This window comes from Mus caroli, chromosome 6 (genome assembly GCF_900094665.2).
Source record: "Mus caroli chromosome 6, CAROLI_EIJ_v1.1, whole genome shotgun sequence".
Classification (NCBI taxonomy): Eukaryota; Metazoa; Chordata; class Mammalia; order Rodentia; family Muridae; genus Mus; species Mus caroli.
The window spans coordinates 24198333-24213630 of record NC_034575.1 but is presented as its reverse complement, the minus strand read 5'-3'; the positions used below and the strand labels follow the sequence as shown (position 1 = coordinate 24213630).

Below are 15298 nucleotides of genomic sequence, written 5' to 3'. Positions count from 1 at the left end.
AGGGGAGGGAAGCAAACAAACTAAAGACTCGAGCAACACCTGGTATATATAGCTGGCCCCCAGTAACTATCAGCTGTTGCCATTTTATCACATGTTAAACTTCCACTAAGACTCTAGGTACCAAAGGTCTTTTGACCCATTTCATTTTAAGGACACTTAAGACTCAAGCAAAAAGAACATCACCATTTTGAATGGTCCAACTAACACCACCCCCGCCAAAATGTACTGGAAATTACAAGTAAGTCAAAGATGATGCAGTTACGGGTCAATGATGGATTAGGAACGAAGGCAGAGGGAAAGTGAAGACACAAGAAATTTTTGGGAAATGATAGATACATTTTAGGTGTCAATTATACTTTGATCAAGCTTTTATTAGAAAATAAATACTGAAATATGGAACTAGACATATGGCTCAGTGGTTAAGAGCTCTTGTTACTTTCCCAGAGGACCTGGGTTCAATTCCCAACACCCACATGACAGCTCATAACTATCTGTAACTCCAGCTCCAGGGGATCCAACACCCTCTTCTGGCCTCCTCTGGCACATACCCATACACAGAAACACACACACATACATACATACTTAAAAAAAGAATCAAAATATAACCAAGTGGGACATAGAACAATCTAACTGTTATACAATCTAAGTTATACAAGCAGCAGCTGGTTTCCACAGAAGTATCTAGGAGACTAAAATTTAATTTCTGTACACTGAAAACATATAAAGGATCTCAGAGGTGTGAAGATGGTTTGAGAAGTAGAGAATACACATTAAAGGTAAGAAGTTATTGCTCCTGAAACGCTAAATAAAAAGGCATGGTACTACTTATCAAAAAGCTCACTGGCCTCTTTTAACAATGATACCATAATGTTGACTTGATATTAGAGGCCACTCTTTCTGTATTTTAAACACACTTAAACAAGGAAATAAACAAACAAACAAATGGCATAGTGACTCAAGCCTTTCACCCTAGCATTCCAGAGGCTATGTGGTAAAGGCAGGCAAATCTCTGTGAGTTCAAGGCCAGCCTGGTCTATATAGTAAGTGCCAGGCCATCTAAGGTACATAGTGAGACCCTGTCTCAAAAAAACAAAACAGACTCCCCCTACAACAAGCAAACACCCAAGTTATTGGAGAAACAAACAAACAAACAAACAAACAACCCAAATAAAAAACTGTCCTATCCTGAAAACTAAGTGGCTTTTGTTGATTGTCAAAAATTTAGTAAAGAGCGCTAGTATTGAATCACACGAGGCCGTGGGACTCTGCATAATGTAAACTCAAAACCATAATATGTTAGGGATGGAGGATGGAAAGAAAGTAACATTTTTCTTAAATACTAAGTTGTAGTTTTAAAACAAATACCAGTTTCAGTAAAATTATGTGATATAACTCAACTTATGCATTCAGACTGGACCTCCTTTTTAAGAGCCCTCTGTCCCCTTCCTTGCAGTAAAACATGGAGACTAGAGTCAAGTAGCCTGACAGCAACACACTCCTATAAAAGAACAGAAACGGAAGGCACACTACTTTCTCAAGCACCGGTTTACAGTCCCTGCTGGCCTTGCTTACAGCCTCTGGCCAATCTTGGTATCTTTTATTTTACTTATTAGAAAGACAGTGCATACAGTACAAACGCTCCTTTTGTGGAAAGTGGAATCACTGAATAGCCTTTAAAAGCTGAGATGATTTATACACAAACTCAAATTGAATCAATAACACATTCTCACAAAACTCCTCAGCACTTTCTAAAGCCGACTTGTTTGCCCCACAGCCCTCCTGGGAAAGAGGCCTTATAAAGACATTACTTCTTCAGCCAGTGCCTCGCCTTGTGCTTTGTCTCAGGCTGTAGAAATACCCACTGCATTGAATCATCAGCCCTGTGATGCAAGAAAGCTCTCAACAGACTTGTATGCACATAATTATACACAGTTGGAGCAGAATTCTGGACAGCAAGAGAGTACCTAAGCCTGAGCATAGATTTATTAGCAAACCATTTTGTTGAGATCACGGATAGTCTAGTCTATCCTTTGCTTCATATTTATAATTAATTCTGATTGACTCAGAAGGGTGTTGGGTTTCAGCCGGAGGGCAAGAAATATGGAATGCTCTCCATCTGTGCTGGGTTCTTAATACACATGTTCTTAATTAGGTGGGTATGTTTGGTTCTTGGCTAAATGTCAAGCCCCGAGAGACTGCCACTTTAGTCTTAGGAATGAGAACAGGCCCAATACAGAAATAAGTCTCTTCACCAGAAATGCATTCGGTCCTGTAATTAACATAGACAGCTGGCTATCTGGTAGGGAAATGGACCTTTACACGCTCCTTGTTACTCAGTTTCCTGAAATTCTAATTTGCCTAATTCTAGAATTAAAGTACAAAAAAGGTACCGTTTATATATTCATGTCTCAAGTTGAAACTATTTACAACGCAGGAGTCTCGATTAATACAAGTGCCCTGCTCATTGGCTCAGTAAGACTGCCACCTGGAGTTCAGCAGCAGGCAAGCAGAAAAGCATCCAAGCCAAAGAAAAACTTATTAACCAGTGGCCCCCCACAACAAAAAGGCTACCAAATCAATAACAAAGCAATCAAAGCAACATCTGCCTTGAAGCATTGGCAAAGCAGGCTCATATAAACTCACGTGCCAGAGAAAACAAATGGGAGATTTTCATTGTAAGCGTCAGTAAGCATAATATACTGATACGTATCTTATTTGAGTTTTGTTTCATTCATTACCAGTAGTTTCCTCGTATTCTCACCAGTTACAAAAGAATCTAATTTGATTTGAATTTCAGGCCCAAAATTTGAATAGTGCCATGGTAAAAAAAAAAAAACCTCAAAGCAAGGCCTCTTGCTCTGCACTGCTGGACCAATACAGTCTTTTACATGAAACTTACTCTAAAGAGGTAGGTAGGTATATATATATATATCTTTATAGAAAAAAATGGCAAATACATTTGCAGTGCTCAAGACTTCAGAGGGCCAAAATTAAAATTTAAAACATATAATATACAAATTTTAAAACAATGAACCAAAGGGGAGTCAACTCAGAGTCACACTATTGAAGTCCAGCAGTGCCCCCTCTTTCCTGTCTGACCCATTTGTTTCTTTGACTCAAGACCACACAGTCTCGGCCAACCTAACGTCTCGCCCCTTACCCAAGTAAGTGCCATAAGTCACGTTTCTGTACTCATCCCAGGAGATTAAGCCGTCTTGATTCATATCAAACTCCTGCCACTGGTTTTCAACATTGTCATAAATGTATTTCTTCTGGGCGTGCTTAATCCAGGATTTCAGCTCCCCCTCCGTCACAAACCCATCTTTATCCGCGTCTATTTTATCTACAATCATTCTACAAGACAAAACAGTTGTGTTTCAAGGGCCAGGTCCACAAAGCTTTTTCCCCCAGATAGTAGGGACCTACCTAAAACGTAGCCGTAGGTGGCATTTTTATACTCCTCCCAGGAAACGAGGCCATCCTCATTGAGGTCGTGCCCCTTCCATTGCCGCTCTACATCCTCGTGAATCCAGCGCTTTTGTGCAAACTTAATCCAGCCTTTGAGTTCATCCACAGTGACAAACCCATCCTTGTCGTCATCTATTTTACTTACAATCTTTCTGTAGAAAATGCAGAGAAATCCAGCAAGAGGTTAAAAAACCACAGGTCTCTGGACATAGCCAGGAGTGTCGCCCAGGTCTACAATGGAATACTGTGCGCTTTGTTGGCCTGTTCCTGGCTTGAATAAGCCATCTGGAAAAGGTGAACAGATCACGGCCAGTGATCCAGCCTCTCTCTATAGTTAGGTGAGTCTGATCTGAACACCTGCTCCACCAGCTCTCACTTTTGCATCAAGCATGATGTAAATCTTTATGTTTTTCTTCACTATGTTTACTAGAGCAGGTATACCTCTTGGTGAACAATCACAAGCACTATAATGACTTCCTTAGAAGTTAAGATATCTAAACTAGACTTTAAAAAGTTAGTTGCTTTTAGAAAAGAGCTATATTTTTGTTAAAACATATAGATATCTTTTTTTAAAGCTCTCTTGTAAGATCCTGTCTCAAAAAAAATCCACAGATTACAGATATTTTATGGCATAACTGTAAAAAAAAACAAATATAGAGGCACTAATTTTCAAAATAACAGTAGCTTTTATGAGTTACATCAAATTGGTGTGTGTGTGTGTGTTATGTATCTCCATCCATGAAAACAGTACTCTGAAGAAATGATATGGAAAGAATATACATTCCTGGGTATAAGACTGTTAATAAGCTGAGAGGATTATTAGTAAGCAGATTATAAAGCAAAGCAACAAAGCTAAATAAAGAATGGATCTACTTCCTTTATAACCTTTCTTCTATATATGTCATTTTAATTAAGGATTTAAAAGTAAGTCACTGTGCTTTGAGTGCGGCTCAGGGGTAGAGTGCTTGCCTGTCATCTGTGAGGACCTGAGTTTGACCTCTAGCACCACTAAGTAAATGCTCATGATATAAAAACTCCAAAGATGTAACTTCCTATTTATAGAGGGCTCGGCGGTCTACGCAGAGTCACACAATAAGCAGTGCAGTTTAAAATGGAAACTGTATCAGCTCCTCCAGGAAGTCAACAATCAGCAATGCCTGACGGGAAACTGTACATGTGGGTAACCAATGCACTTTCTTAGCTCTTGTTTGCCTCATGATTAGAGCACAAGAAAGTGATTATAAATCTGAGTTCTTCCTAGCAAGACTATAACCTAGGACAGATTCATACTGATATAACCTTAGCTCCCTTACCTAACTACACTCTAGCTAGCACTCTCCCTCAACAATGTGCGCTCTTCTAACCTCAGCCCTACAGCACTGACAGAAAAGGGAATGTAGCAAGATGGCATCGCCTAAACACTCCCCCCACCTGCATGGACACAGGGTAAATTTTATCAGAGAATTTTAATAACATCAGCAGATTAAGAAAACTTCTGCATTATCTATATGGTACTTGCTACCAATGGCACCACTACTAAGAAAAAAACATGGGTGAAGTATCAGAACCCCTTCCAACCCCAGAAGATATTTTTAAGGTATTATAAATAAGTATCCTGAAGGACTGCCCAGATAAAACAGGCATATGACTGTTCAGGATGAGCGTCTCTTAACAAAGGTTAAGGCCGAGCAGCATTCTGTTTCATATAAACACACCAAATGGGTTAATCCAGGGGTTGGCAAACCCTTTTTGGAAAGAGTAAATATTTTTACTTCACAAGCCACATATAGCCTGTTGTATGTGTATACACAAACAACCTTCTGAGAGAAAGTAAGGGTTGGAGAGATGGCTCAGTGGTAAGCACAGAGGCTGCAGGCTCAGTTCCCAAAACCCACATCATGGCTCACAGCCATCTGTAGCTCCAGTCCCAGGGATCGGATGCTTTCTTCTGACCTCTACAGACACAGGCATACCTATGGTGCACACATATATATGCCGGCAAGACACTCATGCACATAAAGTAGATCTAAAGGGACTGTAGCTCAGTTGGTTCACCTAGCATCATGGAGATCATAATACCATTTCACCTTTTAAATAAAACAAAGTAGAAAAAAGCTGATATAATAGCACGCGTCTAAAAATTCTAGCACTGAGCTAAGTAAGCATGCTGGAACATTCCTTTAAACTCAGGGTGGCAGAGACAGGTGAGTCTTTGAGTTCCAGACCAGCCAGGCTATACAATGAGACCCTGTCTCAAAAAAACAAAAACAAACAAATAAAAGAAAGAAAAATCCTAGCACCCAGGAGATATGCCCTGTAATCTTAGAACTGGGAGGCAAAAGTGGACAAATAGCGCCAAGGAGGAGGCCATCTTGCTCCATGCAGTGAGATCTTATCTCAAAAGGCCAAAAAACCCAAGCTAATACAAGCACAAAAAAGTTCTACTTGTCAACATTAAAAGAAAAACATACTGAAAATTATGTACCAAACTTGTCCTGAAAATGCTTATTAAATATTTCAAAAATAGTTTTGATTTTGTAATGATATATAAACAATGATTTTCTCCTTAATAATTACTATTATAGAATGACGGGGGGAAGGGGTGACTCTGTGATTTACAATTTTTGATGAACAGTTAGCTACCAAATCAATGTTTTAAAATGCCACAGTAGAATATCTGGGATTCTTTTCTCTTGGGGGAAGAGAATCACACTATGTAATCCAGGATTGAACTAGCAATCCTTTTTCCTTAGCCTCCCCAAGTACCAGTGTGTGCTGCCCTGGCTTCACCTAAGATTCTTGCTTCCAAGGTACTCATTGCATCAATGAAGGATGTCTGTCACTATCTCTAAAATTTGGGAAAAACAAACAATTTACTTCATTTATAAATTGTATTAAAAACATGGCTTCATCAGGTTTTTCTAATAGTATACAGCCTGCTCAATGTGCAGAACTTTTGATAGTTACTGATAAAAATGAACACTTTCTCTACTGAAAACTGCTAGCAAAGCTACTCTACCACCTGCAAAGCCAGAGAAGGCTCACTAAGCCCTAAATACGCTAAGTGACTCCAAACCTAAAGGCCACCCTTCATTGTTTAAGAGTAATTCTGGGCTGGTGAGATGGCTCAGTGGGTAAGAGCACCCGACTGCTCTTTGGAAGGTCCGGAGTTCAAATCCCAGCAACCACATGGTGGCTCACAACCACCCATAATGAGATCTGGCTCCCTCTTCTGGAGTGTCTGAAAATAGCTACAGTGTACTTACATATAATAAATTAAAAAAAAAAAAAAGAGTAATTCTGCAGTTCAGACCAAAATGTAGGCTGGGCATATAGAATATTAATAGGTATAACATATAGGCCTGAGAGCACCTTCATCTACTGCTCTTTTCAGCCTAAAATGTTAGCACAGTTAGAAGCTTAAAGCTAAAAGCAAGCAATTTCTCAAAAACAGAGAAGCAACCTAACAGAAAATTGGCCTTTCTGATGTATGTTTCTGTTCAGTTCATTCTACAGAGCAAAATCATTTTACTAACTACATCAGTGCTTAGAATAAAACAGTATACACTTTAGCTACAGTTTCAGTAACACAAAGAATAAATTGATGTTTAAGTTTCCATCAAAGTAAACTTTAAAATAGTATCTTATAATTACAGCATTACACGCAATGGCAAAGAGTAGCAGTGTAGCACCACTGCGACACAAATCTCTTGAAAATAGTGTAGAAAGCCAAACAATGATCTCATTCAGGAGAATATTTTCACAGAATCGACCTGCATTTTCTTAAAAATCAGAGTTTTGAAAGAGCCAAAAAAAGACATGTTTAGAACTCCAGAAACAGTGAGGTAGGATTCTACTAAGTGTAGGTTTAAGAAGGAGAGAAAAAGTTATGTGAGAATGTGTTTCACCTGCAGGTGTTATCTGTGCACCACACATATGCAGCACCCACGGGGGCCAGAAGGGCACATGGACGGAAGCCCCTGGAATTCAAGTTACAGATGGTTTTGAGCTGCAGTAGGAGTGCTGGGGACTGAGCCATCTCTCCAGCCCCTCTAGTGAGTCTTTAGGTAAGAAACTACTTAGGTCCCCAAAACTTGACTGGGACAGGGTCACTGAAAACCATTCCGATTCTGAAAATAAGGCCTTGTTTGGTAAGTCCTTTGTGTCTTTACTTGTTACTGTTTTGTTTTCTTAGGTACTGGGATCGAGTACAGGAAAGTGCACCTCCATTAAGTATCCTCCCAACCTTAGCTTTGTTGTAGAAGACAACATCGTCAAAAGGTTGGACACCCCTGTTAAAATGGTTGGCTTGACTTTTATTAAAGAACACCAACCTTACAGAAATCCAATTTTTAGTTTATTAGGTACTTAAACATTACTTGGCCTGGGCTCAATGAATAAGTTACAGAAGGTTTTTCCAAATTAGCAGCAGCAGCAGCAGCAGCAGCACTAAGAACTGCCATATAATGTTCTGGAATTAAGATGATAAGCTTAAACTGGATATAGTACTACTGGTACTTTAGGGAAAATATATTATTATTTTAAAATTATGTGTACATGTGTGTCTGTGTTGTCATTTGCACCTGAGTGCAGGTGTCCTTAGAGTCTAGAAGGCATCAGATAACCTAAAACTTGAGTTACAGATGGATGGGTAACTCTTGACTTGAGCGCTAGATAGTGAATCTGGGTCCTATGAAAGAGCAGTATGTGCCCCACTGGGTACTTTTATGAAGATAATTTTGCTTTGTAGAAGAATGAGGTGCAATTGTTATTCAGTGGAGAAGTCTATGAAAGCAGGAATTTTATTAGATTTTAGTGGCGGCAATTCTGTTGTTAGTACTCAGAAGACAGAGCTCGGCACAGATTTATTAGTGACTGAACCAGAAAGGAAAAGAAAAAAAAAAGTTTTTTGATGTTTCTCAACCCTCTGGACCCCTTCCTTGGTCAAGAACAGACATCTTACCCAAGCCTTTCCTTGCTCTCTTCTGGTGTCAGCTGATCAAAACTCTTTGCCTCTTCTGCACCCAAGAAGGCATCATGGTCATAGTCAAAATTCTGAGCATCATTGTGAACTTTATCGCTGAGCTGAGGCTCATGGTGTACTCGGTCCTTCTTTTCTGTAGGCTTGCTCAAAGCAAAGGCTGTGCACAGGGACAGGCACATAAGAAACTGACGCAGGTCCATGATAACCTACCATAAAGGAAAAGGAGAGGTAGTTAACGAAGAACGCAGTATGCCTGATAACATGGAAGAAACCAAAAAATGTCTCCATTAAATTATTAACTTGATGTCTTTATATCTAAGTCTTTTATGTTACCCAAGTACATTACTGAATCCATAAGGTAAGCACAGTAGGTCATCAGACCTCCAGTTACTGTAGAGGGACTGTTTCCTTTACGACTCTGGGCTAATTACAAAGTTATAGTTCAAATAACAACTTTAGTGTTTTTCTTCAAGGAACACTAAAAAAATTTGATCTTTGTATTCAAAATGCCAACAAAACTGAAAGGACAAGATGTAGGCCCTTTGNTTTTGTACTTTTGTCAGTGATCTGGTCTTCAAACAGCTGAATATTAGAATATCACCTAGAAGAGTTAAGAGTCCCACCCCTCCAGAATCTCTCCAGTTGAATCCAGGCTTTGGTGGCTTCCAAAGCTTCTCTGGTGACTCAGAACCACTGGAGCAGGAACCACTCACATTCACAGTGGCTGCCTTGCCCCATAGCACCAGGTCTCTCATATAGCCTAATCTTGAGTCACCAACCCATCTGAATGTCCATTCACAAGTAACAACAACATTATCTATCTGCACAGTTGCAGCTCCCAGACCTGCTCAGGCACAAGGACCCCAGGCACTATACAAAGTTCAGATTCCCGGGCTATGTGTTACATGTGTCTGTGTGTTGCCATGAACACAGACCTGACCCCCCAACTCCCATCCCCACCTGATTCTCAGATCATAATCACAGGTGAATCTAATAAGCACAAGGCTGGAACACTACTGAAAAATGGGTAAATCCCAGAGACAAAGTCTCTGTGTTAACAGTTAAAAACCTGTTTCATGCCAGGCATGGTAGCAAATGCCTTTAACTTAGCATTTGGGAGGCAGAGGCAGGTGGATCTCTGTGAGTTCAGGCCAACCTGGTCTACAGAGTGAGTTCCAAGACAGCCAGGGCTGTAACACAGAGAAACCCTGTCTTGAAAACCAAGACAAAATAAAAATAACAAAAACCAATTTCATATACTTTATAAATAACTTATACTATTACTAGAGAGGCTAAAGTCTCAAGGAACAACAGCAAAATCTTTTTTTTTTTTTTTTAAAGATTTATTTATTTTTTATATGTAAGTACACTGTAGCTGTCTTCAGACACTCCAGAAGAAGAGGGCGCCAGATCTCGTTACGGATGGTTGTGAGCCACCATGTGGTTGCTGGGATTTGAACTCTGGACCTTCAGAAGAGCAGTCGGGTGCTCTTACCCGCTGAGCCATCTCACCAGCCCAACAGCAAAATCTTAACATTAAACAAAAGGAATAATTTTCCTGGGCTTTCATACTTTTTATTACATTTATTATACATCTAACATATGCATTGGTATTCTGCTTGCATGCATGTCTGTGTGTGGGTGTGGGGTCCCCTGGAACTAGAGTTAAAGACAGTGTGAGTTGTCATGTGGTTGCTGGGAATTGAACCCAGGACCTCTGGAAGAACAGTCAGGGCTTTTAACCACTGAGTCATCTCTCCAGCCCTGAGCTTTCATATTTTAATTAATCTTTTCATTGTGGAAATGCTGAATGTCTGCTCCCATTCTATCAGGGAACATAAGTTTTTTTTAGCAATTTCACAATACTTCTTATTCTTCCTCTATTATGCCTAATCCCTGGTATCTCTGAATGTGCCTTTATTTGGAAATATAGTCCTTGTAGATGTAATCAAGATAAAATGAAGTCATACTCTTTAGTGCGGGTCCAAAGATGGGTGTCCTACAAAACAGGAAATCTGGACGCAGAATTAGAAGGCTGTGCTGTGACAGGCAGAGATTGAAGTGATACATGTGTGAGCCAGGGACTGCCAAACACTGTTGACAGCTACCGGACTTGAGGAGAAAGGGAAGACCTTTCAAAGAGAAGATGGCCCGACCAATATCTGTGCCGAACTTTTAGCCTTCTCAACTGCCAGAGGATATAAATTTCAGTTTAAAAAAACCAGTCAGGGACAGGTGAGATGGCTCAAGGGTAAAGTGCCTCTTTTTTTTTTTCTTTTTTAAAGATTTATTATTATAAACAGGTACACTGTAGCTCTCTTCAGATGCACCAGAAGAAGGCTTTAGATCTTATTATGGGTGGTTGTGAGCCACCATGTGGTTGCTGGGATTTGAACTTAGGACCTTTGGAAGAGCAGTCAGTGCTCTTACCCGCTGAGCCATCTTGTAAGTGACTCTTGTTTAAAGCCTGGAATCTGATCCCCAGAACCCACTTTAAGGTGAGAGAAAGAACTGACTCCACACGAAGCTGTCCTCTGACCTGCACAAGTTCATACCCATATTACTCACACAAGTAGTAATTAAAACAAAACCAAACTACCACTTGGTTTGTTGCAATTTGTTACTACATCCGCAAGTTACAGTAGTCAGGGTCACTACATCTTCTGAAGGCTAAATCTATCACTCTGCCCTAATCTTTTTTTTAGGATCTATTTATTTATTATATATAAATACACTGTAGCTGTCTTCAAACACATCAGAAGAGGGCATCAGATCTTACTACAGATGGTTGTGAGCCACCAAGTAGTTGCTGGGAATTGAACTCAGGACCTCTGGAAGAGCAGTCAGTGCTCTTAACCACGGAGCCATCTCTCCAGCCCATTCTGTCCAAATCTAAAGATTAAACCTCAGCAACAAATGGTTTTCCTTTCCTAGGGACATCACTAGTGAAACTAACTAGTCTAAGCATTCACATGTATATGCAAATACTTATCCAACCAGAAAATTCTCTCAGCAAAGCATTTAATTGAGAAGCTGTTAATCAAATTGCACCCCCAAAACACCTCTATCTGGATCTGCTTCAAAGTTTTGGGAAGAGAACAAAGGAAGAGAGCTGTGTTAGGGATGTGGAAACTAAATGTCAATGTATTATAAGCCTCAATATGTCCATTTTCCCCCATCCTCAAATAGTAGCTTAATGAATTTAAACCATTAATTTGGCTTTATAGAGTCCCCCCTGGATTACAAAAACTAAGAAAATGTTTAGCACAGCCAATGGTGACCATGCTTATATAAAAGTCCTTAAAAATAAAAGAAGTGGCCAGGCATGGTGCACATGCTTTAAATCCTAGCACTGGGGAGGCAGAGAGAAGAGGATCTCTGAGAGTTTGAGGCTAGCATGGTCTATATAGTGAATTCCAAGATAGCCAGGGCTACCCAGTCTCAAAAAAACAAACAACAACAAAAAACCAAAACAAACCAAACAACAAAAACCCAAACCAAAAACAAACAAAACCCCCAAACAAATTGAAAACCCCAAACCAACCAACCAACCCTAAAAGAACAAGGAAAGACTGGAGTTAAGAGCACTTGCTGCTCTTCTAGAGGAGGAAGGTTTCATCCTCGGTACCCACAGGGTGGCTACCTTGGTCTGTAACTCCAATCCCAAGGAATATGACACTCTCTTCTGACTTTCCCAAACACTAACCAGTCTTTCCCCAGACAGCCATGACTTCAGGCTTATCTTCACCCACATTCTCTGTACAGCTGCCGGATTCTGTTTCCTCACCATCTGTAGCCGCTTTGAAATCTGGTTTTCTGTCTTATCACTAAATAAAGCTCCTAACCAGGACCAGCCAACTGGCAAAGCCAAGGGCCCTACCCAGTCTTCTCGGCAATAGACAAGAAACTTGTACTCCGAATAATGTTTGTTTGTTTGTTAAAAGTTCTATAAGGAAGATGGCTTAGCGGGCAAGGATGCCTGCAGGGTCAGCATGTGGGCCTGAGCTAAAATCTCTACCATCTCAAAAGCCCAGCACTGTGGGAAGTGAAGACAGGAGAATGGGTGGGGTTTCTGCAGGTTCAGTCAATGAGCCTGCCTCAAAAGGAACAAGGAGGTGGAAAGGGCCAGAGTTACAAAAAACAAAAAACAAACAACAACAAAAAAACCCAACCAACCAAACAACAACAACAACAAAAAAACCAGTTAAATCATACCCTCTAGGCAAGCCTGGGCTTTGGCTAAGATTAAGCCCTGAAACAAACCCAAAAGGTCTAGCTAGTATGGTGACCACTTGCTACATGGACTAATAAACATTTAAAATGTGGTTAGTAGAAACTAAGACATGATTGGAAGTGTTACATTTCATATAGGTGACTATATACACCCTGTTTCAAAAAAAAAAAAGTTTCCTTGACCTCACCCATCCTTTCTGACAACTTAGACGCTATATTAAATTCGTCCCTTCAGAAATATTGATTCTAAGAGATTCCACAATGACTCTGGTTGATCAAAGACCCATTGCTCAATGCTAGCAAGTGGGAGAAATGGGTGTGGTGGTAAAATTCCAGTTTTCTGAGTTAGGACACCCAGCAGAAAGGCACTTCTCCAGCCTGGAGCAGAGGACTCTGTGCTTAAAGGTCTACTTTATTTAATGGAAATCAAGGGTAATAACTTGATAGCATTATCTTAACTACACTGAGACTTGGGATGTAAAATCTAGAAATAAAGGTGGCCTTGTTACTGGCATTCTTCAAGTGCAGCCGTTAGTAGAAGAACCACTGATAGACTGTCACACACAAGTCAAATCATTCTCCAGGTCTTGAAAGGCATGATGATGACAAATCATTTCGCACTTGTCTAGTGCAGTCAATTTGGTAAACTCTAGTTTACCAATACATTCTAATAAATCAAGTGGAAGAAATACAAGAGGGCTGAGTATCATCAGTCCTACAACCAAAGCAATTAAATACAAACTAAAAATCTCTAGCCATACAATCAACCTACTTATGGGGCTGGAGGGATGGGCCAGTGTTTAAGTGAACTGACTGCTCTTTCAGAGGCTCTGGCTTCCATTCTCAGTACCCACAAGGTGGCTAATAACTATCTGGAAGTCCAGTTCCAGAAGAAACCATGCCCTCTTCTGTCCTCTTTAGGAACTGCAATATATGGTGCACAGACATATGCAGGCAAAATACCCATAAATATAAAATAAAAACAAATCTCAAACAATAACACCTCAAGAAAAAAAAAAACTACAAGAAAAAGGTTCTAGAAATTGTGTGTGTAGGAAAGGTTCTCTGGGATGAAATTTTAGTATATGACTCACTGGCCAACTTATTCTAGCAAAACATCAGGGATAAAAAAGCTTTGGTGTCTAGTATTGGATTCTGCTGTATATGTATGTTTAATATGCATAAGAGAATGTGTAATTATTTTAGCCCAATCTTCCTTCAGTGTCAGAAGCCTAAATCATTTTAATATCTTGGGGGGGGGGAAGCAATCAAACAAGATCTTGGATGAAAAGACCTAGCTACCATGGTTGATAACGCCAGTTGGAAGAAGTTTGCACTGATTTTCTTCCTTCCTTCCTTTCCTTTCTTTTCTTTTTTTTTTTTTTTTTTTTTTTTGGGGGGGGGGGGTTCGAGACAGGGTTTCTCTGTATAGCCTGGCTATCCTGGAACTCACTTTGTAGACCAGGCTGGCCTCAAACTCCACCTGCCTCTGCCTTCAGAGAACAACTCTCACCTTGCACCATTTATGCCCTGAATCTGAAATCCAGGCTGTCAAGCTTGGCAGCAAACACCCTCAGTGGCTAAGACATTTCCCTTTCCCGGGTTTGTGCGGGTGGGGTGGAGTGGAGGCAGAGGGTCTCACTGAGGCTCATAGTGGCCCAGAACTCCAAGTGCTGCTCAATGACCTCTGCCTCAAGTCAGTTCTCCCAAGTGGGCTTTCTAAATGCTAGCATTCCAGGCACGAGCTACCACACCCACCAGATTCTGCAGTTCTGAAACAATTGCTACATAAGTTAAATAAATTATCTCCCTAGGGCTGGAGAGATGGCTCAGCAGTTAAGAGCACTGACTGCTGCTCTTCCAAAGGTCCTGAGTTCAATTCCCAGCAACCACATGGTGTCTCACAATCATCTGTAATGGGATCCAATGCCCTCTTCTGGTATATCTGAAGGCAGCTACAGTGTACTCATGTACATAAAAAAAAAATGTCTCTCTATAGCTCCTAAGGTAAAGTCTTCTACTTTTTAGAAACCAACACATTTTATTGGATCAATTGGGGGATAAGTGGCAGCAATTTGGCTTTGATGTGCTTTCCAACTTCCAATTTTATTACTGGATCTGGCCAAAAGCCAGGTATAGGCAAATATGTATTTTAGGGGCTTGCAAGATGGTTCAGCCAGTAAAGGCATTTGCCACCAAACTCAACAACTTGAGTTGGACCCAAGAATCTATATGGTGGAATGTGAGAATGAACTTTCACGAACCATCTCTCTGACTTCCACAAGCATGCCAAGGTAGGGCTTACCTGTCCCCATAAATAAATGTTATTTCATCTGTTTAATTCTAATGTGTTACAGCCTAACGGCATTTATATTTAAAGTTCATAGAAAAGCTGGGTGTGGTGGTGCATTCCTTTAATCTTCTCAGTATATAGGAGGTAGAGATGGGCTGATCTCCTGTGAGTTTGAGGCCAGTCTGCTCTATATAATGAGTTCCAGGTCAGCCAAGGATATCCAGTGAGACTTTCTCACATGCAAAACAACATCAAAGCCACAGGGAGAAAAAACAAGTTTATATAGAAAGAATCCAGGATCCTTTTTTTTTTTTTTTTTT

General features: G+C 40.3%; 1 protein-coding gene across 2 annotated transcripts in view; it reads right to left on the bottom strand.

Annotated features, from left to right (window-relative positions):
• Calu (calumenin) overlaps positions 1-15298 on the bottom strand; it is a 28274-nt gene that overhangs the window by 11242 nt on the left and 1734 nt on the right. Inside the window, exons 2-3 of one of the 2 annotated variants that reach the window (XM_021164741.1) lie at positions 8432-8658; positions 3427-3620 (exon numbers count right to left, since the gene is read on the bottom strand). In XM_021164741.1, coding sequence (XP_021020400.1) covers positions 3427-3620; positions 8432-8652 — 415 coding nt within the window. In that variant the 5' untranslated portion in view covers positions 8653-8658. Of the gene's footprint in view, positions 1-3160; positions 3355-3426; positions 3621-8431; positions 8659-15298 lie in introns of both variants that reach the window. The other variant, XM_021164742.1, reaches the window with a different exon arrangement.